Here is a 27,505-nt window from a genome sequence, read left to right as displayed (position 1 = left end):
CATCATTACCGTCCTGGATATTAGGTTGTTGGTTATTTACCACCTAAAGCCTCCTGACCGCTTCTTTTAAGAATATCTAGCATACAATTTCTTACCCTTTTATTTGTGGTCAGTAGTGATGAGCTAGCATACTCCCTGCTCAGGTGGTCTCAGAGCAGTCACAAATACTCGGAGATTTCGTTTTTGTTGACGCAGCTGCATGATTTACAGCTGCTAGCCAGCCTGAGTACATGTGGGGGTTGCCTGGTTGCTAGGGAATCCCCACATGTGATCAAGCTGGCTAGTAGCCGCAAATCATGCAGTTGCGGCGATGAAAACTTAATCTCCGAGCACTAAAAAATACTAGGAGACCACACGAGCAACGAGTATACTTGCTGATCACTAGCGGTCAGTGAACTGGGCAAACTAAAAATGTTCATATTCACCGACCGCTTGGAAATGGCGAGAATTGAAACCCAAATACATGAAATTGAAAGTGGGCATTTTTCGTTGAAAGAAAAAGAAAAACAGGAAAATGTAGAACATCATGGAGAAACTAATCAGAGATCACTAGTGCTACCTTGGCTCCTTTTTTGCAGAGGAGTGACACGACACTGCAGTGTCCAGCGGCGGCGGCGTAGCACAGCGGTGTCATTCCACTTTCTGACGCTCCATCCACAAAGGCGCCATATTCCAGCAGAAGGCTGACCATTTCCTCGTGGCCCAGGTGCGCCTGCACACACCCTATGGGGGCGTTGTTCAAAACCTCCGTCCGGTAGTTCACGTTGGCGCCGGCCAAGATCAAAAGTCGGCTCACCTGCAAAGAAAATCAAGGCGAATGTTAAATAGTTGGATGCATGGATAATGTACGGGGTGTCTGCAAATTACTAAATTCTGCTAAAGTCACTAAGTTATATATATATATATATATATATAGGATCACTGCTGCAACCAGATAGCATACACTTCACTGCTTTGTCTATTAGGGAGATCTGAAAAAATGAGCTCTGTATAATGAAAGGAGGCCAATAAATGTGTAGAATGTTATAGGACTCCGCAAAGTAACCCAATCCACCCGTCGGCTGCGGGGTAATGCCAGAGCGTCTGGAGAAGACATCAGCAGCGGCTACACAGCAAGTGCAGCTCCAACCTGTGAAGAAATCTTTCCTCAAAGTCCAGGTTAACACTGAGCAGCTGCAGAAGCTCCGATATATACCGAGCCTCCATGCAGATACGTACAAGCTACGTGTCCTGCGTCACTAGTGAAAGAGAACACAGGCAACAACCGCAGAAAAGTCTGGGCACAATTGTGTCCAAGTCTTTCATTTGCCCTCCCCATACATAAGCTTTTTTTTGGAGAAAGCAAATGATTATGGTGTTTCACTTAAGAAAAAAAAAATTGCAAATTACCTTTTCCTGGAAGGGAGGAAAACTACCGTATTTACCATGGGTCACCATGCCTGGCGTGCAACCCTTGTGGCCTCATTCCAGTTCTTCTACATTAAAGATGGCTGCCACAGTGAGATAGGGAACATGTAGCGGTTAAGTCTCAACCATGCTTCCCTTTTAGATTTAAGGTGAAACAATGGTCCGGTGGTCCATGTGGCAGCCAGACCACAGCATTCTTCACTTCTGTGGCTGGGTTCTTCGACCGACATCTTGGGCACCTCTTGTGCTTATGAGGCCTAGGAACAAGTCCTCACATGATGTCGTAGGATCTAGCAAGTGCAAGAGGCGCACAAGATGCCGGGTGTAGAAGTGAAGATTGCATGAAACTTCTTGCTCAACTCCCATTCCCCTACTTTTCCTATAGAGGCGTGGTTCAGACGTACCTCGGCCAGATGGCGGCTATCCTGGATGTAGGAGAACAGGAAAGCCAGTGGTGGTCCTAGGTGAACCTTTAATGGGTGAAACAGATAGGTTCACCTGACAATCTAATGCATTTGGGGTCCTCTGACATCTTCGGCCGTTATCGGACCATTGATCCTTTTGTTCTCAAAGCCGTCCCCAAAGGAGTCTGATGGTGGCTCTCTCAGAGAACACAGGAACACTTGGCTTAGTAGCGCTCCTATGCACCGAGGAGTTCTAGGACAGGCGAACAATTGGACGACAACTATCTAAAGTGTACGGGGGCTTTACAAACTTGATACCTCCACAGGTGGCTGAAGCCAGATATTTTACTTTCCTTCCAGGAGAGTGCTAATTTGAATGAATTAATAAAGAAGCGGAATCTCCAGGCAGACTATCACCGGCCGGGGCGTTACTGCCGGATGGAAGGCAATCCCATGGACTTGTCCCTAAGCCGATGCCTCGTTGGAGGCTGCATAGTAAATTCTCACACAGCAGATCCATCGGGGAGTCTGAAGGAGTTTTCATCTGTCATGATTAAATTAAACTGATATTTAATACACTGAGCTTTGTAAATGACTATAGCAGTCAATGGAAGAAGCCAGGCAGTGGAAAAGACCAATGGCTTTTCCACCACATTCGATATTTCACTTCTACAGAGCTTGGCAACTGCGACCGATATAAGAATGTGAAGAATGATTTGTTACAATATACTCAAAAAACATTACATTTTCCATACAATAAGTTTCTTCTTAAAGGGGATCTCCACTTTGGATAATGACTACTTGTTAGAAGGCCCTTAGTAATAAGCTGGTAGCAAATTATCTCCCCAAAGGCTGAATTTGGAGGCAAGTACTCAAATTCCCAAAGTTCCACTTTTCAACAATCTTCCCTATCCTAAAGTGTGGGTGGTTAGGGCATGAACAATCAGATGAGGATCATAACAGCAGCAGCGGATGAGTGTTTTGATGATGTAGGAGGCAGTGACCCGTCCATTCACATAATGTACTATGTGAAGAAGGTAAGAAAAAAATCTATACAAAGTAAATGTCATAAATGCAATTTTGTAACCTGCAAATCATAGCTTCTTTTGTAAGCCAAGCTCAGGATCCCTCATCAAAAGGTTATGTATACCTTTGGACACTTTATTATTTGTTTCAAAATGCAATGTTATGCAATCTTCTACATAGGCTTCATTAAAAATATTCTATAATTCTGCTGTTTTAGATTGTCAGTGTTAGAGACAGCATCGTGGAGGATGGTAGGGGTGGGGGGTTAGTTGTACACAGATATCCACATTGTGGAGAGGGAGAAAGTACACATTGTCAGGGAGTGCAGAAAATACAGGCTACAGAAAAGGAAATAAGTGCAGGATAGAAGCTGAGCGGATACAAATCCAGCCTGTATTACTGGGAGAGACACTCCCATAAAAAAAGCTGAACATTTGAGACTGTAGGGTCCTGAAACTGAATGAAGAAGTGAAGATTGCATCAGAAACTTAGAGCAATTTTGTTAACATAAGGTTAATAAAAAAATGCTTTTCCATGTGAAAGGTGTCCATCGCTTTTAAGTCTCTCAGAATACAGAGGCTGCTTTTCTGATCTGAAAATAAAACCCAAGTAATAACAGCCATGGGATTCCCTGATTCTGATATGTAATGCACACAAAGTGGTGCCCAGTGGAGTGGAAGGCATCTCCATTGCCTTGTGAAAGCCCCACTTGTTTGATTTAGTTAATCCGGCATAAAGTTTCAGATGCTGCTAATCTCTAACAGAAGACGACAAAACACAGCAATTACCGCGCAGTTGGAGCGGCCCCCCGTAAGCATAACACCATATTATTATTATTATTCTGTACATTGACATGTACAGAAAGCACAGGAAAGAAAAAAAGAACAGACCTGAATTAATGAGGAAAACAATAAGTCAACAGTCTGCAAAACGGAAAAGGGTGCAAAGTACGTTTTCTATTCTATAGCTGCCCGGCCTTACTAAAGGAGGCACAGATTACATGTGTACAGTATCTGCAGAGCAGATCAACATACAGTCAGCTATTACCAGGCATTAACTGAATCATTTTAGGATCAGTTCATCAAAAAGTCTGAATTATCAGATGGTCACAATCAAAAATTAGACTTTCCGATAAATAAATAAAAAGATTAACAAGAGGTGACTTTTTTTTCTTTAAAAAATGCATAATTTGGGCTAAAAATCAATTTTTCAATTGGGTTTCATTAAAATGTTTGCACCGTTTGCATTCTACAGCCTCTGTGTTGCACTGAACTTGTTGGCTGAAGAATGATTTAACTGAGAATTTGTCCGTGAGCTCCTTCTGATGGTCCAATGGGAGAGTTTCAAACTCCTCTTCGCTGATTTATGATCACAGACCACATTAAAGAATGTGAAGCGAAACAGAGGCTATAAAAAAAAACAAATGGTGCCAAATTTTTTAATGAAGCCTAATTGCAAAAATTATTTTTACCTTTCAATATATGCATTTAAGAGAAAAAAAAAACAAAAACAAAACTGATCCCTTGAACACATTAGAATACCGGCTAAACTTGCTGATTTTGCTGTTTGACATATTGAACCCTTATTTTTGGAGGTAGGCGGTAGTAGCTTCCCTCATAGCTTACCATTTCTCTAACTGGTTACCTGATTATTCTTTTCCTTCCAAAACTGTCCGCAATGGCTCATAATTTTGCTAAAAAATGTCATTTTATGCCTGCTCGCAATATATTCTAACTAAAGGGCTATTGCCAGAATCTAAAGTGAACCCCTAACCACAGGATAGGGGATAACTCGCTATCGCTGGAGGTCTAACCACTAGTTCTGGGATCCAGAACTTGATTCTCTGGATCACTGAGGGTCCCAACATATGGACCCCCCAACGTTCAGTAAATAACACCCTAACATGTGGATAGGGGATAACTTTTGATTCTTGAAGTCTATGCAGTCAAGGAGGTGGACACACTGCGAAGCCAATCCATGGGTGATTTATTACCGCCCTATATGGAGTGATTCACGCCCCTGAGGAGCCATATTACATCATCATCCTAATTCAACATGAACACCATCATCGTGTATTGAGGGGCGAGTTGGGGTGTCCATACATGCATAAATATATACCCAAAATAAAAAAGATTTCCTCTTTTCCCAAGAAACTGTACCATTGTGGACTGTGCCTGGTTTTGTAGCTTAGTCACTTATAAAGTGCTTATAAAGGGATGAGCTGTCATACTAGACACAACCCCTGGACAAGAGTGTCGCCGTTTCAGGAAGAAAAGAAAAAAAAGTGACCACTTTTTTATAATCCCAGACAACCTCTTTCATTCTGCCCAATTCTTTCTATCCCTTTCTTGCCATTTTCTATAGAATATAAGTCTTTTCAGTCTCCGACGTTAATGGCCATACATCCCCTTGTTCTCTTCAGCTCCGGCTGCCAGAACTAAGAGCACAGACAAGTTTTGTGGAGCGTGAGGCATGAACGGATCTGTAATGATCTCACACAGTTCATGTTCCTCTGATGTAATGTCTTGTCCCACGTACTCGGATATTGTTAGGCTTCTTCAGTTCACTGCCATCCAAAGAGAGCAGGCTCCAAATCCGGATTTGTGGTGAAGGGCTTGGCTGCTCCGATGTCCAACCAAGTTCATCTACGGCAGATTTACTGTGACATCATTACCTTAACATTCGGGGTGTACAGATTCCGGAGAGAGGCGAGCGCCGCTGACAACCCGTCTGTGCTGTACCCGATCCACAAGGCCTGCAGAGTGCTGGAGGAGATCCCACTTTTCTTACTGAGGCCCTGCAATAATTATAAGGAAGGTCATCAATACACATCAGCGATGTTCCCCAAAATCCAGAGACTGATACACAGCATTCATTTAAGTCAACAAGTAAAAAACCAACATATTTTTCGTACTATAGGACGAACCTTACTATAGGACGCATCCCAGGTTTAGAGAACAGAAAAAACGAAACATTTCTTACTAATTAAAACTTCCCTGGTGGTGTAAAGAAGAGGAGGGGTCAATATCACCAACTTTAATTTATTTGGGTAAAATAGAAGGAAAAAAGATGTATGGTTTCTCTGCAGTATGTCTATTACAAAACATATAGCTTTATAGTATGCACATTAAGTACAATCTGTAGTAGCTCTGCTACATAAACACACACACAGCTCTGCTACATAAACACACACAGCTCTGCTACATAAACACACACAACTCTGCTACATAAGCACACAACTTCGAGACAAACACACATACACAGCTCTGCTACATAAAAACACACACAGCTCTGCTACATACAAACACACACACAGCTCTGCTACATAAACACACAGCTCTGCTACATAAACACACAAAAATCTGCTACATAAAAACACACACACAGCTCTGCTACATAAACACACAGCTCTGCTACATAAACACACACAAATCTGCTACATAAAAACACACACACACAGCTCTGCTACATACAAACACACACACAGCCTGCTACATAAACACACAGCTCTGCTGCATAAACACACAGCTCTGCTACATAAACACACACAAATCTGCTACATAAAAACACACACACACACAGCTCTGCTACATAAACACACACAGCTCTGCTACATAAAAACACACACAGAGCTCTGCTACATAAACACACAGCTCTGCTACATAAACACACAAAAATCTGCTACATAAAAACACACACACAGCTCTGCTACATAAACACACAGCTCTGCTACATAAACACACACAAATCTGCTACATAAAAACACACACACAGCTCTGCTACATACAAACACACACACAGCCTGCTACATAAACACACAGCTCTGCTGCATAAACACACAGCTCTGCTACATAAACACACACAAATCTGCTACATAAAAACACACACACACACACAGCTCTGCTACATAAACACACACAGCTCTGCTACATAAAAACACACACAGAGCTCTGCTACATAAACACACAGCTCTGCTACATAAACACACACACAAATCTGCTACATAAAAACACACACATCTGCTACATAAAAACACACACAGCTCTGCCAATTACACCCACCCCCTGCTACATAAACACACACCGCTCTCAGTGATATGGAAGAGCACTGTGTGAACATTCTCCTTGATCACAGGAAGTTTTATTTCTTAATAAAGTGTGTTTCATAGTCCACAAACTATATGTTATACCCTAAGAGTTGATTGTGGGGATCCAGGTCCTGAGATCCCTAAATTGCTCCAACCAAGCAGCTGATCCTAATGCACAAATCGAGCAGTGTACGGGGCGAACTATGGACCCATGGTCTACAGACCTTTATACTCCTACTTATAGGAATTGGGATTGTAGTCGTCATGTTCGCCTTCCAGCTAAGAATTGGCACAACAAATATTTATTAAAAATTAGGGACATTAGGGGGCCATGCACATATTAGACAAACCATCTCTATAGCCACTGGTTGTTTTTTTGTTTTTTTTTACAGAACCAGCAGATCATCCAAAGGGTATGGAGATGTTTTAAACTTACCTCTATGGCACACACTGGGAAAAAAGGATTGGTCATCAATTTTGTTCTCAAAGTAAACAAGTTCACTGCCAGATATGTTGGCACCAATATTTTCTGAGCAGGGAACTCCCTCTACGATTTCCATATGTTGTGAACAGTAATTGCCTTAATTAACAAATCCAGTTTAAAGGGGTTTTCCAATTTTATAAAGTGTTGCATATCTGTAGGCTATGCCCCACACTTGATTGTTGGGGCTCTGAAGTTTGGGATCCCCCACTGATCCCAAGAATAAAAAGTCTTCTGTGCTTTATTGTTCGGGATCAGTGGGGTCCCAGAGGTCAGATGGCCAAGGTCATCAAGTGATGGTATTATCCCCACCATGAGCCATTTCTTTATAAGATGAGACAATTACAAGAGTAACATTCATTTTCACAAAAATTACCTTAAATATGTGCGCTTTTAAAATATGATGGCCCAGCTCCATGGTCTGCTGGCGATTTAGCTTCCCTTCTTGCCGAGAAAACATAAATGCTAAGAGGGCATGTCCATTCCTAGATAAAGAGAAAATAAATATACAACAATGAAGAACACAAAGTTGGTTATATTTAAGAGGTCGTTCCAAGGTTGGAAGTTATCTCCTTTTTTTATCCTGGCATTGTACTTGGCTTTCTCTTATACAAAGATGCGGTGGTAGGCATCGTTAACCTCTGCTCGGGGTTGGTAGACGGCCCATCGATTGGACACCAGGCAATCAAGACATTATACTACCGTTCAAAAGTTTAGGGTCACTTAGAAATTTCCTTATTTTTGAAAGAAAAGCACAGTTTTTTCCAATGAAGCTAACAAATGATTCAGAAATACGCTCTATACATTGTTAATGTGGTAAATGACTATTCTAACTGCAAACGTCTGGTTGTAATGCAATATCTTCATAGGTGTATAGAGGCCCATTTCCAACAAACATCGCTCCAGTGTTCTTATGGTACTTTGTGTTTGCTAACTGTGTAAGAAGGCTAATGGATGGTTAGAATACCCTTGAAAACCCTTGTACAAGTATGTTAGCACAGCTGAAAACAGTTTGGCTGATTAGAGAACCTATAAACCTGACCTTCCTTTGACCTAGTTGAGAATCTGGAGCATTACAATTGTTGGTTCCATTAAACTCTCAAAATGGCCAGAAAAAAAGAACTGTCATGTGAAACTCGACAGTCTATTCTTGTTCTTAGAAATGAAGGCTATTCCATGTGAGAAATTGCCAAGAAACTGAAGATTTCCTACAGCGGTGTGTACTACTCCCTTCAGAGGAGAGCACAAACAGACTCTAACCAGAGTAGAAAGAGAAGTGGGAAGCCCCGCTGCACAACTGAGCAACAAGACAAGTACATTAGAGTCTCTAGTTGAGAAATCGACGCCTCACAGGTCCTCAACTGGCAGCTTCATTAAATAGTACACGCAAAATGCCAGTGTCAACATCTACAGTGAAGAGGCGACTCCGGGATACTGGCCTTCAGGGCAGAGTGGCAAAGAAAAAGCCATATCTGAGACTGGCTAATAAAAGGAAAAGATTAATACGGGCAAAAGAACACAGACATTGGACAGAGGAAGATTGAAAAAAAGTGTTGTGGACGGACGAATCCAAGTTTGAGGTGTTTAGATCACATAGAAGAACATTTGTGAGATGCAGAACAACTGAAAAGATGCTGGAAGAGTGCCTGACGCCATCTGTCAAGCACGGTGGAGGTAATGTGATGGTCTGGGGTTGATTTGGTGCTGGTAAAGTGGGAGATTTGTACAAGGTAAAAGAGATTTTGAATAAGGAAGGCTATCACTCCATTTTGCAGCGCAATACCCTGTGGACAGCGCTTGATTGGAGCCAATTTCATCCTACAACAGGACAATGACCCAAAGCACACCCCCAAATTATGCAAGAACTATTTAGGAATGAAGCCGGCAGCTGGTATTCTATCTGTAATGGAGTGGCCAGCGCAGTCACCAGATCTCAGCCCCATTGAGCTGTTGTGGGAGCAGCTTGACCGTATGGTGCAAAAAAGTGCCCATCAAGCCAAACCAACTTGTGGGAGGGGCTTCTGGAAGCATGGGGGGAAATGTCTCCAGATTACCTCCGCAAATTAACTGCTGGAATGCCAAAGGTCTGCAATGCTGGAATTGCTGCAAAGGGAGCATTCTTTGACGAAAGCAAAGTTTGAAGGAGAAAATTATTGTGTCAAATAAAAATCTTTCTTTCAAACCTTGTCAATGTCTGGACTAGATTTTCAATTCATTTGGCAACCCACTTGATTAATAAAAGTATGAGTTTTCAAGGAAAAAACAGAATTGTCTGGGTGACCCCAAACTTTTCAACGGTAGCGTATCTCCTACCTATCCCTTAGGGTACCGTCACACAGTGGCATTTTGATCGCTACGATGGCACGATCCGTGACGCTCCAGCATCGTAACAATATCGCTCCAGCGTCGTAGACTGCTGTCACACTTTGCAATGTACGACGCTGGAGCGATAATTTCATGACGTATGTGCGATGTAGAAGCCGTTGGTTACTATGCGCACATCGTATTCGATATATGTTACACCATGCGATCATGCCGCCACAGCGGGACACTAGACGACGAAAGAAAGTTTCAAACGATCTGCTACGACGTACGATTCTCAGCGGGGTCCCTGATCGCAGGAGCGTGTCAGACACAGCGAGATCGTAACTATATCGCTCGAACGTCACGAATCGTGCCGTCGTAGCGATCAAAATTGCACTGTGTGACGGTACTCTTATAAAAAAGAAATCTTTTACTAAAATCAACCCTCTCAAACAACATACCTGGGGGTATGCAGGTCTTTGAAAGCTAAATCAATCGACACATTTATATCTTTTATCTGTTGCTGCATTCGCAAGTAATTAAGAGTTTTAATTCCTATGCAATTGAGCCGTTAAGTTCTCTAGGCGTGGCGGTGGTTGGACACCCAGCGAACAGCAAGTTATCCCTTATCCTGTGGATAGGGAATAACTTTACATTTTGGGGAACAACCATTTCATTGCTGAACTTTCTGCCAATGTGTTTTTTTTTTTTTTTTTTTTATTTCCCACATAGAAAAAATTTAAAAAAAAAAAATGGTGGCATGTACACAGCCATATGGTGAAAGTTTAGGGGTACAAAAAACATCAACCTTCAGCATGAGATCCATTCAGGGCCTTTAGGCTGGTAGATGCAATTATAAGCATGTATTTTCTAGGCAATGAGCTGACACGGGGAACATCTCCCTCTTTCAAACTGCTTAGCTGCCACAGTCACTACTGATCGCAGCATCTAAGGGAGTCACAAACCTCAATGAACAGTTATCCTTGAAACAGGATGCTACGGTGATAATTACTGCACAGCGGATGCGGAATGTATTTTTTCCCAATTAAATTTCACTGCATATTTATCATGGAGCCAGCCTGCAGTCTGCCCATGCACCGCACCGGTGAAGGCTGCCACATTTTCCATTTACCGGTAATTGATGAGCGGATTAATTCTTTTTGCATGTTCAAAAATGGAAACAGAAACTGCGATATAGGTGTGTCATAATAGTGGCGTTATGGACGGGAATTACTAACCGTAATCCATGGTAAAAACACAGAGTGGAAAGAATGTAAAAGGGTCCCAATTCCGGGCTGGAAAAATTTCAGAAATCAGGAAGCCATTGCAGCGTGGAATTTCCTTCTTTTTTTTTTAGTATGCAAATTGCCTCTTCTGAGAAAAAGAGGACAAACTCTATAGCGCCACCTGTTGGAAGTAGCGATCCTACAAGTCACAATAAACTCTTTTTTTTAGTATTTTTTTCTAGTGACGTCTCATTTGGCAAATAAAGAAAAAAGTCAATCTGGCCCCCAGAAAGGTCTAACATGCCAAGTCTGAAGTCATTTGTCCAGTTCAATTAGGCTTATTTAACATCTTGTTTTTGCATATGTTTAGTGTGTGCGCCAGGAAAGCTCCTGATATGCATGCTAATCATGCTCGTAGGTCACCAACATAAGTCAAAGAGACCATTAGGCACTCTGGGCCGGCATGTATAACAAATAATAATAATCATCATCTTTATTTTTATATAGCGCTAACATATTCCGCAGCGCTTTACATTATTGCACACATCATCACTGTCCCCGATGGGGCTCACAATCTTTGGAATGTGTGAGGAAGCCGGAGTGCCCGGAGGAAACCCACGCAAACACGGAGAGAACATACAGACTCTTTGCAGATGTTGTCCTTGGTGGGGTTTGAACCCAGGACTCCAGCGCTGCAAGTCTGCCGTGCTAACCACTGAGCCACCGTGCTGCCGACAATCACATGCTTTTTATTTTCACAGGTATATGTCAGAGGTATAAGCTTGGGAGAGGATTACTCCCAATATATACCCCCGACAGGACAAGGAGTAAACGGGCCTAACCATACTGCCCCAATGAAAAGTTAAACCACTAATACAGATGTTGCAGTGAGGTTCTCTAGGCCTGAAACCTGGAGAGAAGACAGAAGCTCCATGTATCGCTACATTCTTCCACATGGAGGACAAAGCTACAGTACCTGTGGAAATGTATCAAGCAGTAACAGCAAAAAAAACAAACAAACAGAAAAAACACAAAACTTTTACAAATCATTATCCAAGGCTGAGACTGCCTCCGATGAGCAATTCTCACTCTGGAGGACTACAAGCGTGCAATACTTCATTCCTACTCTGGGAGTGCTGCAGTAAAACTAAACATTTGCTGCCAAATTTCATCTGAGCCTAAAGTCAGTGGGATACTCCTTGATCTGCAAATAAATGTTATTTCTGATAAAAAAAAAAAAGTTAACGCATGAATTCTGGCTTACCGTGGTTCACATAAGAACTGTGCACTCTCTCCATCGGCCCTCCATACCAGCCATTCCCTAAAGGACGGGTGACAAAACATTCGCGTCTTGTCCCTTCTCTTGATTAAAAAGCAGGAGAGCAATTCCATGCGCTGATGAAAGTCTTTCCAGTTCTGTTCGGAGTAAATGGTGCCGGCATTGATGGCCTGAAAAATCTGCTCGTCAGTCATCGGGTGCAGTGAGGCCAGCGCCAGGTTCAGAATGGGTAGCGCTTTCTCGAAAGCCGAATTGGTCATGAACTTCATGTTGCATTGGAGCAAATAAAGCTCGGAGACGGAAACCGGCACCACCTTGTAGCTGGAGCTCTTGATCACCAAGTGGCCCCTTTCGAATAGATCCAAAGTGAGCTTCAGGTAAAGATAAGACCCCTGGCTCCTCATCACCAAGTGATCGCACAGTTTGCCGAAGCTGCTGGCATCTGTTTTCCCATTTAAAGAGATATTGTTTGCAATTTCCTGGCTAGTGCCGTGCCGGTATTGTATGTAGGCCGTCAGGTCGTTGTAAATGTCTTTGTTCTCGGGGAAATCATCTAAGGAAATCTTGGACAAGGGCAGTGAACTTGTTATTTCCTAGAATTAAAAAAAAACAAAAAAAACACATTTGTTAAAAGACTTATTACAGCGCTAGAGAGCTCGCACCCTTCCACTTATGGCGCACTGTAATTCCCAGCATGCCAGCTAGGTTGAATGAATAGGTGCTCGGCAGCTGCAGGTTACATAAAAGTTGGCTTATAGGAATGGCAGATGGCTGGCTGCTTTTAACACATGAAAATGTAATCTGTTGGACATCAGACATGTGACAAACCCGCCTGATGTCTGCTCCAAGACGATGCTAACCGTTTTCCATTTCCCTCAAAGCGCATTTAGTAAATTGCCTGGCAGTCAAACACGAGAAGTAATGTAACTGGGAGGATCAACAATGACTTAGACATATTCTGGCAACCGAAGGAGGATTACCAACGAGGCCATAATATCTGCGGCTCAGAGAAGAACGCACAATATGTCAGTGCTAAGAGCACGATTTAGCAGGAATTACCTATGGGCAATATCTTTACACAAGACATTTCCTTTATTTTAATCTTTCCGTATGGATTTGAAAAGCAAAGAAAAAAAATGGCCCAATATTATCTAGTCGGTCATCGCATTTAGGTTCAGCATTTTTCCCAATATTTTGTAAATCTAAAATCAAAAAGGAAGACTACTTGATTTGGTTAAACCTCTAAAGCTAAGGTCGTAGTCGACCAAGAGTCAATGCAAAAATTAGACCATAAAAGGGGATTTCCAACCTTGGAGTTGAAGTCTGCAGTGTGTGAGATGTCAAGATTCTCCAGTGCGAGGCGAATCAGTGACCGCGAGTATAAGATTAGCATACATGCAAGCTCGCGTCAACTAGACATGTGAAGCCTTGCTCATTACAAGTGAATTGAGTTTGTAAAAGTTTAGTTGGAATGTGGCCGGAAGGATGCAAGTCACATACTTGCAGTCACATGATCGCTGGTTCCTGGCACCGGAGAATCGCGACAGTGCGCACTGTGCACGCTGTGAGGATTCACAAGTCTGCAGTCACAGAGTGCAGATCAAGGCCAAGACATCACCCATCCAGCAGAGTAACACCCACAACCAACTAATGAGCCATCATGAGAGAACCACCTTTTTGATGATGGTATTGCCCACGCCAGGTAACAAACAGGTACACACAGTAGAATCTCCCATAATATGGCCATGTGTATGATGCCTAATGAGGCCATGAGTTAAGGAATACTTGCTAACTCTTCCAATTTTACTAGGAAAATTGAATGGGTAAACCAGCTTATGCCAATGCAGGTGGTTTGGGGTCATATCTAGACATTTTGGGAGTATTACTTAGTGGTCCCAGAGCAAAGTTTCAATGTCTCAATTTTTGCTACCCAATTATTCGTAAGTATGTTAAAGCATAAATGTAGCTTTGGATGACAGTATTAACTGTTCTGTTATATATAAGTGAGTGGTGATGTGTCCTATACGAGCAAACACACAGAATATGAAGTTCTGCTCCCCAAGGTGCCTGTGGAAAACACTCAGAAGCAGCAGCGTAGACGACAAAGTACATCAATAAAGAGCAATGTATCTGCGACCATTAGGCAGCCCCTGAGGTGGCAAAGCAGCCGCTGAAACGTTCCACAAGTATGCGATACCCCAACTCTCATCTACCAGTCAGAAGTGAAGGAGTGCTCAGACATCGAAGAACCTTCTGTCTAAATGATTGGTAAATGCTCTACTTGGTCTCAAATTCTACATTTTACTACATTTCTAACATTTAGCTATTGATGAAAAATGGATTCTATTGGGAGACAGACAACTATGAGAGCTGATCTAATGTCACTTTTCTGGTTTAGCAAGTCAAGCGTGCATCTACTTTGGCTAGCTCAGACATGTTACGGTTTGTGGGTGGTGACTTATGAACAAATACCAATATTCCTTGTGAACGAGGTCATTAGGAGGTTATTAGTAGGACAATAGCCAAGTAAAGCAACAGATGCAAGTCTAGGCAAAGCTTAACAGTTCAATTATAGCTGCATTATACAGAGATGAAGCAGAGCTGACTTAGTCATTTGGCATATCGCCTACATCGGTGAAGACGTTTCCCAAATTTTGCCAACTCTAAATTGTTATATTTCCTGATGTGAATTCCATGCCAGTCTGATGATCCCGATAGTGATCCAATGACCCCATCTTTGTGCCGCCATTGTCCTAGCACATCATATCCCATATATTAGATATTCCATCTGTCTAAACATCCAATGTTTTACATCAAATACATGAGCCGATCAGAACAGCGCATGTGAGCTTAACCAAGACTGTATGTACAATCCAAGGCTCAAAGTTAAAGAGTAATTTAACTTTTTAGTTCATAAGCTTTTCTAAAGCTGAAAGAGCTGTTTCATCTACTGTGTTCATGCACTTACAGCAGCTGTTTGAACTGCAGGTCCAGCAAATATCCATACTCCTGGGTAAGCTTCTATGCGCCCCTCCATTGTGCTTAGACGCAATTTATAAATTCTCTACCTGTCTGAGCACGGGGACGAGGTGCATAAAAGCTCACACTGGCGTACGGAGATATGCTAAACCTGCAGTACAAAACATCTACTCAAACTGCATGAAGAATGCAGTACAAACAGCCCTTTCAGCGTTGAATTTGATAGAAAAGAAAGCAATATAAAAGTAAAGAAAGAGAGAACATTAGAAACATAATTAACTTTACAAGACCGCTCAATCGCTAAATAATAAAAAAAGAAAAATTGCACTATTAGAGCACAGAGTGGAGAAGGGTCCTCAAAGCTGGTAGGTTTAGCCTGTCCATTACATAAATATATATCAACACCCGAGGTTCAGCCAATAAAACTATACTAATCGACCATTTTTTACAGGGCACAAACCATGATTATTAAGACAGTTAATTGACAAAGTTACTCTAAACTATGTAATCTGCAGGAACATATGAAAATCAGTCAACTTTTAAAAGTCGCTAACAAACAGGAAAAAAAGGATTCGGCATGGATTTACCTGAAAATTAGATCGCACCGTCATAATAAGTTTTATCCAGGGTGGAAATGATGGAACTATTTTGCTTATAAATGAAGCAATGGTGTCGCCATAATCCGGTTTGTGGAATTCAGCTTCATTTAAAGCATCAACCAGGATAATGAATTCTTCCTCTGGGATCTTCCGCTCTGCAATATTAATAGAATACAATGATTACCCAGATCCCAGGTGGTCACACAAAAAACTGGAAGGGGGGAGAAACCAACACATGCAAACATTATTTTCCATACATGCAGACCTATCGGCATAATCTAAAGCTCATGGGTCCAAATGCAAAATCGATAAAAGAGCTGGTCGCCTACAATACTGTTACGGGGCCCCCTCAGGCACAGATCAAAAGTCTACTCCCCTGCACAGATATGACCCCAAGTCTATTGACCTTACTAAACTTGAGGGTTGGCATTTTTCACCTCTTTTCTATTTTACTGAAACTGCTGTCAATGGAATAAAATATAAATCAATTCTCACTTTAGCAATTCTCTGCCATACCAATGCTCAAGCTTTCCTGGTACCCTGCCAGTGACCGTCTTCAGCAACATAGTGTTTGTATGTGACTGCTGCAGCACCTCAGGGGTGTCGACACGTCACAGCAACAGCCTGTGATTGGCTGGAGTGGTCAAATGCCAAATCATTGCTGAAGTCCAGTAAACAGAATGGCAGGGGTCCACGGAGGCATCGGCATGAGAGAGGCAGGTGATAGGTAGGTAAGGTATTGCTCCTTTTATATGTTTATACCATTGTCATCCATAATGTTAAGTAGGGTCTTTACAACATCATGATTTTTTTTTTCTTTACAGCTGAGTTTCCAGGTAACTTTGCGACCTACCTCGACGGAGATTTGCCATTGGCTCCAGGACTCCTCTTCTAAAGGCAGTCAAAGGGTCCTGCACACAAGAGCGCAGGCTAAGCATGCTCTGCAAATGAGGTTCCCTGATCAGCAGGTCCCGGTAAGCGGTGAGCTGATGTGAGCGGCACAATAGAGCTGCCACACTGTGCACAAACTCCGGCACCAGGCAAGTGTACGTGTTATCCGCCTGACAGTAATGATAAGCAACAACCTGTGGACCAAAACACAACAAAGAGGGATGTGAAAAAGGCTTAAGAAAAAACCGTAGTGTTCTAGATTAGGATTATGCCCATTCAAGCATTTTAAAAAGTCTATCTTACTAATTTTTGGGAAAAAGTGAAGAACCGTATGAAATAAGAAATGGAGATACCTTAGAAGCCAGATGTTTAAGTGAATCATCCATCATTTTTTGGTGCTCCGGACTTCCACAAGAGCCCAGAGTTTTCATTGTGTTAGCACCACACATACTGAGGCTCAGCGGAGATGTTTGAGACAAGGGAATCTCGGGGGCATGGTCATTACCTACCCAAACAAGAGTAAAAGAGAAAATAGTTAAAGACATAAGTCCATCAAGTTCAACCTGTGCCAACTAGTTCTCAGCCAAAATGGGAAAAAAAGGGGGCAAAATGTTGGACTCAAACTTTACGCAAAGTTTGCATCTTTGATGACAACGTGAAATCATAAACTGGCAAAAATAGAACTTTGGGCGATAAGTTGGACAAATAGTTAATAAATCAGTCCAAATTTGTAAAGGAAAACATACAGGATGGATCTGGCAGGAAGGACTTAGGCTATTAAGTAATCTAAAATAAATGGCCTGGAGGTTGAGCAAATAGTTGAGCCAAAGGAACGATCCCAAAATGGAGAAAGTCTAACTTGTCTTTTTGGCAACTGGATGTCGTTTCCATGGAGGGATATTTCTTATTTACAGTGTGAGATTTTCCTGGCAGGAGCAGGAGGCTCAGCAGAGAAGCCTGATACCTCCAAGGTTAACTGCAGCTTTTTCTTGCGGAGACCAGCCAATGCTTCGTGGGAAAAAAAGCATGTAAATGATCTTTCCTCCAAAAGGACAGAAAACGTCTGTTCTATGATACCCCTTTTCTTGGAAGTAGCTACCCTATAAGTTGATGCCTGACTCTTTAGGTGTAGACAATTTTCATACCCCTGATGGAGATATAATTTGCATATTTGTTTCCCAGAAAGCACTGCTTGACCTGTAAAACTCCCTAAGCCAGATGGTGGTCATCACAAACTTTGAGTTTGCCAAGTATGACAAGTGAAAAGCCAACATCACTCCTGTCCCTGTGACAAATGTAATCAGCTTGGCTTTATCCCACACGGGAAAATGGACAAAAGTTAACAATCCCTTTAAGGATATGCTTTTTTTTTTTTTTTCTTAAAGAGTGGTCATTGCATCAAGCCAGATATAATGTGAATATAGAACAAGTCTATATTACAGTTAACAAACCTTTGGGAGAGGTACAAGGGCTATTTGAGGCAATCTGCCTCATTCGAGTCCCATGACAGCTGAGTGCCACCAACTTAGAAATTACTGCCGTCTTTCCAAATCCAACACTGCCAGCAATCACGACTCCCCGGTTCTCCGGCAGCTCTGAACAACTCAGTTTTTCCTCTATCTCCTGAAAGAGCCAGCCCCTTCCAATAAACACTGAGTCTGTTGTTATACTTGGCACCTCGAACAACAGCGGCTTCAACAGAATGTCCTGTGGCTTGTAGGGGACAAAGCGAGCTGCAAAGGGATAAAAATAATCTCAGAGGAGAAAACGGTAACCCCTCACTTCCCATCTCCCCAAAAATGTGAAATCAAAGAGGTAAATGCAGTCTGGAACAGTTAAGGGTTAAATTAAAATGAGGCAATATGATCAAACTCCAGCAAATGACAGTGCTCAAAGGCGGACTACAGGGGCACCGGCACATAGTGCCAATTTATTCCGAGACTGCCAAGAGCAGTCAAGTGCGAGAAAGGCATGATGTGTGAAAACTAACCTAGTTTCATTTGCCAAGTTGAGTTTCTTTCCTTAGAAAAACATTTCTAAATTAGAAGGATGAGGTAGAATATTTTCTTTTGCCAAAAATTCATTGCATCATCCACCAAACCAACAGAGGTCTTAGAGGTCTTGGATTTAGCAATGACCACTTTGCGTTGACCACGATTAAAACCAACCTTTGATTTCCTGCTGCACACGGGTCCCTGCTGTGTTATGCCAAGGCATCCGGATTGATGTCCTCAGTGGCGCATTTCTCTGAACATCTAAATAACTTAAGTCTTCCAGTTTTGTGCAACTTGTAGCTGTAAGAAAAAGTGTTCCTTATTTTTATTTACCATTTTATGTTCAGAACTTGTGCTCAAACATTAAGGCTGTGTTCACCCGTCATCCTCTACTTTGTGAAAGCAAATATTCAACAAGTAAACACAGCCTATAAGAGTCTGGACTACACTGCAATACAACACAAACTAATAACGCAACCCAAATTAAGGAGTCTGGTGAAAACATGACCACCTATTCACAGGATAAGTGACAACTTGCTGATCAGTGGAGGCTTTATGGGGACATCCCTGTTGCACAATGGAAAGTCAGGTCAGATGAGTGACCACCCTCCTTTCTCTTTATAACATTGCTGTAAAAAAAAAAAAATTGAGTTCTGACCCACAGTAGTTGGATTGACTGGTGGTTGAACATGCACATTGCATGTAAAATAACCCAATTTGCTGATTGTGCAGGTCCTACCAGTTGGACGCCCAGCAATATATAAGTTATCAACCTGTTTCATAAATTTTCACAGATATTGTAAATGCGACAAATACTAAAAATTAAAGAGAAAACAAGTACTGGCAAAGTCAGGTAGATTTAGGCTATAGATAACATTTACATCCAAGAAGTTCTGAAAAAAAATAATCAGCCTTACGATGCAGGACTTACATATTAGATGACCTTCTCAAATGTGCCAACACCAATGTGTCTCTATTGTTGCCAACAGTCAGGTTTATATTATTAAAAAAAAAAAAAGGTTGACCAATTTCACTTCACTACAAGGAAATTTGAATTTGGCCTTCTGACAGTGCATGTAAAAAAAATAACTATAAGCAAAAAAGCAAAAACTGAGAATCTGGAAAAAACGATTTTTGCCACTTTAAAATGGTGAACCAAGACCATGATTTTGGTTTTGGGTGGAGAGAACGGAAACATCTAAAGCCACTTTAGACTGTCTAAATCCAGAGACTTGTACTGTGAGAGTGGGTGGTCTTCACGGGCTAAGATAAACCCATTATCTTTCATCACTTACCCACTGTTCTCATGGCCGGCATGTCATAAGTAGTGTTATTTCTAACCGTGTTCTAAAGAAAGTTGACTGTTTATTATTAACTAGGTGGCATTACGTCTGTTTGATCTGCGTACAATCCGCAGATATTTATCACGTTGACATCGACCTCAACTACTCTGTGATCTTGTCGCTGTTAACAAAAGCAAACATATGTCCATAAAAGTATGTATCATGTGGTCTGTTTATTTCAAGCGATGAATGTTTTGACGAGTCCCAGCTCAATGCCCCAGCCGGGATTCCAGTGATATTACAGTCAGATTATTTTGGAAAAAGTAAAACAATACCCCTGTAAGATTTTTCAGCAAAAGGCACATCTAACCATACAGACATTTCAGGTGCCCAACTGGAACAATTCGTTCAGACCACTTAAATGTCTTTGTCGAATTTTTTTGCAATTTTGAAGACCAGATATTCCTTAGGTTAGTCTCATCATAATGGCCAAAATACTTGTTAATTACACTGATTGCAAAAGGATTTGAGCCCAATGAGCCACCAAGCACTTGACTTTCTCTTAGTTGTTTACCAAGGTTGATCAGATGTTACATCATGAGACTATATGAAGGCTTACAAAATGCTTTCTGAGAAAAAAGGTATGCAAAAAGGTTTTCCACTACGAGGGACAAAGCAGGTTCATTAGTGCCACCAATTTGAGGTGTCTGCCATAAATCAATTTTCAACTGTTCACCAAGCCTTGCCACATGACTCTGGAGAAGATTATGGATGGTCAAACTACCAAAAAGGAAGAGACACCAACCTGCAGGCATCTGTTTGGGGGTTCTCGTTCGCCCTCATCACTGCTGACCAGGAAACTAATAGGCTCAACGAGAAGCCTTTTATGGGAGGTCTAGGTACCACAGTTTCTCTTAGGCCAGTTTCACATGTCCTGATATTTCCGGCACCGGAAAAAACGGTTCCGAAGATGTCAGGGTCTGTGTGTCCATGTGTGTAATACTTGCGGCACACGTGTGGCAACCTCACTGTGGTCTGCTGTAAACTCACTGAGCTTGAACTGCAGTGACCTCATCTCTGGCTTATTCCCAAAGTGCTGAGGTCACGACAGCGCAGCCCTGTTGGGAACCCAGCCTCACTGACCGGCGGTAACCTCGATGTCAACGCTGCTCAATGATGCTGCGCTCGCATCAACTCATTCACCAGTGGTTCTCAGCCTGGACGGTCGCATCTTGGCACCATCCAGGTTGAAAACTATTCATGAATTATGGCGTGGGCCAGAACAATGGACAGGTGAGGGATATGGTTATTTTTTTATTTTAGTTTTATTAGAGGAGACAAGGAATTTAGTGGAATTAGGAGTTAGGTAAGTATAGCTGTGTTTGTTATTTTTAAGTAAAAATGGAAAACGGTGTTTTTTTTATTTCTAATAAAAGACTTTATTCTGGCTGTGTGTTTATTTACCATACATTCTATAGGATTAGTTATGGATAGGCGTCCTATAGACGCCTCTTTATTACTAAGCCGTGGGCTTGATGTCACCGGACAATACAAAGGCGACATCAACTCCACAAATATGAACCCCACTTGCCACCGCTACAGGGCAAGTAGGAAGAGCCGGGCAAAGCACCAGAATTGGCGTATCTAATAGAAGCGCCTTTTCTGGGCATCTGCAGGCTGGTATTTTTAGGTTGGGGGGCCTATATCAATGGCCCCTTACCAGTCTGAGAATACCAGCCCCCAGCTGTCAGCTTTAGCAAGGCTGGTTTCTAAAATGGGAGGACCGAACACAGGTTTTTAAATTATCTATTTAAATATGTACAAAAAACAGCGTGGGGATGCTTATATGCTTGATAACCAACCTTGCTGAAGCTGAGAGCTGAGGGTTGTACCCCCAGCTGTGAGTTTTGCCTGGCTGGATAAAGAAAATTGAGGGGAACCCACGCCGGGTTTTTCTCTATTATTATTTATTTACAGAACAAGTGGTGGGAGATGAATTCTAGTATAACAATTATAAAGTAGAAAAGAATTCTGAAAAAGAAAAAAAAGGTTTCCATGGATTAGCCGGGAAATGGCGGAGCGAGATGACTGCTGTAAGCACATGCTATTTGACATTAAACTTTCCCATGACTCGTATATCTTAAGGGCAGAATTAAATTGATGTCACTTTAAGCCATCTTATCACATTCATCTGTAGTGAAAGAATGCAAGATCTTATCTCTGGAAAGCAGTGCTGCATGCAAGACATTCTCATACATTCCCGGGCTGCTATGAAACAGACAGGTGTATATAGATGCACTGAGGGCAGTGTGTATCTACTCAAAATACACATCATACCATAACCCCAGAAATAACAGCTCTATAAATAGCAAAATTCAGCAAAATAGCACCTGGGGGACTGAAGCGGGGCTACGCCAACTGATATTATGGAACTTAGGATGAACCTTCAGTGGTAGGATATTTTTGTTTTTCTTTACAATTTTATACTGTTAGTATATAATTTTGGCAGCCAATCGCCATCAGTAGGGGGAACTTTTTTTTATTTTTTTATTTTTTAATGGTTATATTAAATAATAGTAATAAAGTATAATGCAGGGCTTTGAAGTGACTAATCGCCTGGCAAGGTATGGGTCATAGAATTATAGAATGTTAAAAGTTGGAAGGGGCCTCCTGGGTCATCGTGTCCAACCCCCTGCTCAATGCAGGATTCACTAAACCATCTCAGACAGATGTCTGTCCAGCCTCTGAAGACTTCCATTGAAGGAGAACTCATCACCTCTCGTGGCCGCCTCCGTATTATTCTACAGAACATCTTCTTGCTAATGTCCAATCTAGACAGAGTAAAACGTGGTGGCTTTCACTGGTGCCATTTTTGCAGAATTTGTTATGAATTGTCCAGGCTGCAGGTTTAAAATGTCCGAATCTAATTAAGTGCCCAACTGCACCTAGACGACTAGCGACTGCAATAGAGAACTACAAAAACATTATTTACTAGTATCTATTAAAATATCAAAAGAAAACACACACTAGGCCTACGTGTTTCGATAACTAAGCCTCCTAATCATAGTGCTCCGATTAAGAGCCTCAGTGCTTGAAACGCGCAGGACTTGTGTGTTTACTTTTATTTTTTCCCCTATTGATATTTTAATAGTTACTAATACTAGTAACTAATAAATAATGGTTTTATAGTCCTTTTTATTGCGGTTGCTGGATGTCTTCCTACCTTCTACTTGCATGCTAGCCACCTTAGGGAGAGACCCAAGTTGGGTTAAATGTAGAGACCGAAAAGCCCTCTACTTAAAGGAAATACATAGTGGATGCTTTCCTGAAACGGAAAGTACTTGCAAGCAGCATAATACAAAGAATAGCAGGTTTACCCAGAATCCTTTGCAGTAGGCGGAGCTATGCAAATCATCTCTTTCCACCCCAGTCTAATCCACAGCGCTTGGAATCGCCAAGCGTGCAATGCTGCGGATTAGTTTCTAAATTTACACAGCCAACCAATTCCTACCTGTGGACACGTGTTTCGGGCTTTAGGCCCTCATCCCGCTACATTTAGCCCAACTTGGGTCTCTCCCTAAGGTGGCTAGCATGTATGTATCGCTTGCTCACCGAGCCCCACTCCATACAGCCAACCAATTCCAGCCTGTGCTGATGAGGGCCTAAAGCCCGAAACACGTGTCCACAGGTAGGAATTGGTTGGCTGTGTAAATTTAGAAACTAATCCGCAGCATTGCACGCTTGGCGATTCCAAGCGCTGTGGATTAGACTGGGGTGGAAAGAGATGATTTGCATAGCTCCGCCTACTACAAAGGATTCTGGGTAAACCTGCTATTCTTTGTATTATGCTGCTTGCAAGTACTTTCCGTTTCAGGAAAGCATCCACTATGTATTACCTTCTACTTGATCATTTTCACCTGAGAGCCGGACAGTGGTCTCTGTCCGTGCACCTCATCCTTATTAGATTGAACGATACCTGGACAAGGTGAGCGGATAGAATTTTTCTTTGGATTTTATACCAAGAAACTAGGATACATTTTATTCAAAGTTTATTTAGCCCATATTAAAACATGTAAATGCTCCTGAACAGGACACAACTAAGCGAAAAAGCCTGACAAAAGATTGCTGATGCGATCGAAACAAGTCACTTTCGTTTGAGCGCTATTCAGGAGCATTTACATATTATGGACTAAAACCTTGGAATTTATCTCAAGGACCTGGAACATTCTAAAGTTTATTTTTATTGCTGATCACGTTGGCGTTCCGCGTGCACCTGCCACGGTTGTCGGCGAGCTGGCTTTGCCTTCCTCATTTTTTTTTTGGCCAGGATTTGGAAGACACTGCCGGGGGTTAATGTGGGAACTACATAGTTGTATACATCTGCTGGTAAGGCTAAAGCTTACCGTGAACTTAAAAAGTTTGAAAAAAAAAAAAAGTTACATACGCAAAGATTTGGTGCAACTGGTGGCACTTGTGTCCCGTAGCATGGCCCTTGTGTAATATTTGCAACCTAAAAAAAGTCGTAATATGGTGGTCAGGACTGATGAGTGGTACAAAAATAGGATGTTCTAATAAAGCTGTGTACGGTTTGCGTCATTCTTCCACTGCAGTAGATTATTCCCACAAGCGATTTTAACCAGCGGGATTTTTAATGTCGACACCGGTTTAACAATAAATCCTGCATGTGTGAACAGGTAGCACTTATCAAGCTTTGTTTTTTTAGTGTCCATCGGGCCTAACATCTAAATCCGTTGATACCGTGAACAGACACAATAGAGGAAGTCACCACATCCTCTCTCCACCATACCTTAGCGCCTCAATCATCTCTCCCTCTTCTACCAGCCGCCCAGTACCGGAGAGACAAGATCTGCTGTTCAATATGTCAGCAACTTAGGAAGAGAAAACAAACAGCGGCTGACACACACCTACTCAGTTCTCATCCTTCCATCCCCTCCCCAGAGAGACACTGAATCCCAGCAATGCCGGCTCATCCTGGAGGAATGCAGGACAATTAGGACATCCAAGATGTGAACTTCTTCTTGTAACCGCGTAACAGTGTTAAAATTAAAAACTGGGCAATAAGACAAAATTCCGCTCCTCAGACGCCTCCCTCAACCCCTCCTATCATTACATTTCAGAATGCCGACAGTGTGAAATGCCAATTCCTTGTAGGAGGCATCATCTTATATCATCCTGAAGAAGCTTTATTTATCCTTTACGGAAAAACAAGGAGATAAAAATCACGCTAAGTGAACAGTTATTTCTGGGTACGTTCCATGCGCCATGGATTGGAGATGTACGTTCATTTATTTAGAGGGAAGAAAAATCGGATGAAAAATACAAGATGATTCTAGAGCTCACACTTTTTTTTCTCAAGAGAATTTGCCATAAAGATTTGTGATGAGCGCAAGTGCTCACTACTTGAGTTTGACAAGGGTTCTCGGTTATGTACCGAGTAGCGTGGGTGCTTGAGTGAGATGTTCACGCATCCCCGCATGTTTTGCGGCCGTCTGACAAACACGGGCAATCCCCGCATGTTTTGTAGCTGTCGAACAGCCGCAAAACATGCGGCCGCGGGGACAACACTCGAGCACCCGCGCTGTGTAGTGCATATCAGAGCACCCTTGGCAAACTCTAGTAACGAGCACTTGTACTCATCACTAAATAAGATACTAAAGGACAAAGCGAATATCCAATGTACTCAAGATAGGGCTATGTAGCGCTTATCCATCATGGATAAAATAAACCTTAAAGGGGTTGTCCACTACTTTTATACTGATGACAACCTCAAGATAGTTCATCAAAATCAGGTGGTTGGAGGTGCGACACCTGGCACTGCCACCTATCAGCTGTTTTCAGTGCCGGCTGGATGGGATCAATTGGGTGGCGGCACAGTACAGCTGCGTTTCCTGTATATATAGTGGCTGGAGCAGGGTCCTATAGAGTTGACAGAGCTGTACTGTGCAGCTACGCAATAGATCACGTTTCGGGAAAAGTGGTGTGACTCCCAGACATCAGCCACTTATTGCCTATTTATTGGATCGACAATGCACCGATATGGTGAGACAAACTTTTTTTTTTTTAAACCAAAAGCCAAGTCTATTCTAATTTTTTTGGAATATATAACTCATATCATGACCCATTTACAGATCGTAAAGCCCAAAAGATGGAAAGATTCTTCCGCAGAAAAGCAATCACCAGGATCAACTGACCTCTAATAATCCACCCAAACAACAAACCCCTCCATAAAAAAGACTTTGCATTTACCTGCCACGGAGTTTGGTCGTTGCATTACTAAAGAGCTGGAATTCTGCATGTAGGATACTGGTCCTTCCCCAGTTGACGGCTCAGTTTTTGGCAAATTTTCTACTGCGCCCCCAGTTTCTTCCTCCACTACAGGCGAGCAATTATCTGTTCTCCGCTCATGGATGATCCCTGGATGCCCACCAGTCCTCAAGCTGCCATCTTTGCTCCATTCCAGGCTGGAACCACTGCGGTCGTCGTTCTCAGAAGAACTTGTGATTGTTGCTGAAACAGATGGACAAGCGGAAGGCAAATCAGTGAAAAATGGCTTCAGTTGAAAAGTGGAATCAAGCAGCCAAGGTGCAGCAAAAAAAAATGACAATGAGAGTTGGCGGCAGGACCCTGCGCTGCTGGATGCCCAAGTGCCGCGCACAGGACTGCTGCGCCTATAATACCTATCATTAGAGGCTGATTATATCTTTCTAGAGATAGAACAACTACTTCAGAAACATTCTCCAGAAACTCATCGAGATCCGACTCCTCCACAGCGATACGACTGGAGGAATGTAAATAAATAAAATGAAGGCAGTGGCTGTTACACGCACGCTCACGATACAAGGGAGGCTGTCAGGGCAGCCTTCAGGTTAATGCAATAAGTATACAATATATACGGTGGTTTACACCCAGATGACTCGCTCCTCTGTAAACCTCTCTCTGATCTGCACTGTGCAAATCTTGCTTCATTTTCGACAGTTGTCACAGTGTTTCTTAAGGAGCAAGACCAACGAGTTCACGGCCATTCATCACGGCAAGCAAAATATACCCAGGTACTACAGATGGGGGTATAAGTCTGGAAATCCTACCAGAATCTGAACAGGGCCCAACAACAAGGATCTCCAGAGTGTGAAGAGAATTACAAGACTAGGCTGGAAATCCGATTTTTTAAGCAGCCGGCGGCACTATCCTCACCACATAATATAGTATTGATACCAGTGTACGGTCTGTGCCCAATATATCTGGTTGGACTCGTCGTACAATGTGATGGCTAGGAACATGGGTCGGGCTTGGCAAGCAGTGATGGAAAGGGTCAAAGCCAACTGTCCTCCAGACAACAAGCCCGGGACCATCAGACTGAAGAGACCATACATGGAGCCCCTTGTTTGCCTGGATGAAGTGGACGTGCTCTTACACCTTAGTAAATGCATGCAAGTCTGATTTTTGGGAATTGACGCAATGACAAAAAAGTCGAGGAGCAAAACAAGAACTTAAAGGGGTATTCTGAAGCTTTGAAGTTATCCAATT

At 42.3% G+C, this 27,505-nt stretch overlaps 1 protein-coding gene across 1 annotated transcript in view; it reads right to left on the bottom strand.

Moving 5' to 3' along the window:
• Nucleotides 1-27,505, bottom strand: part of TANC1 (tetratricopeptide repeat, ankyrin repeat and coiled-coil containing 1) — a 212,194-nt gene that overhangs the window by 45,842 nt on the left and 138,847 nt on the right. The window contains exons 7-16 of the mRNA XM_069732997.1: nt 26,228-26,488; nt 18,852-18,977; nt 18,135-18,416; nt 17,037-17,188; nt 16,646-16,877; nt 15,781-15,947; nt 12,200-12,807; nt 7,782-7,890; nt 5,512-5,634; nt 560-796 (exon numbers count right to left, since the gene is read on the bottom strand). Coding sequence (XP_069589098.1) covers nt 560-796; nt 5,512-5,634; nt 7,782-7,890; nt 12,200-12,807; nt 15,781-15,947; nt 16,646-16,877; nt 17,037-17,188; nt 18,135-18,416; nt 18,852-18,977; nt 26,228-26,488 — 2,297 coding nt within the window. The remainder of the gene's footprint in view (nt 1-559; nt 797-5,511; nt 5,635-7,781; nt 7,891-12,199; nt 12,808-15,780; nt 15,948-16,645; nt 16,878-17,036; nt 17,189-18,134; nt 18,417-18,851; nt 18,978-26,227; nt 26,489-27,505) is intronic.

Source organism: Ranitomeya imitator, chromosome 7 (genome assembly GCF_032444005.1).
Source record: "Ranitomeya imitator isolate aRanImi1 chromosome 7, aRanImi1.pri, whole genome shotgun sequence".
NCBI classification, from domain to species: domain Eukaryota; kingdom Metazoa; phylum Chordata; class Amphibia; order Anura; family Dendrobatidae; genus Ranitomeya; species Ranitomeya imitator.
The sequence above is the reverse complement of the archived record's forward strand: the minus strand, read 5'-3'. Positions and strand labels throughout refer to the sequence as shown.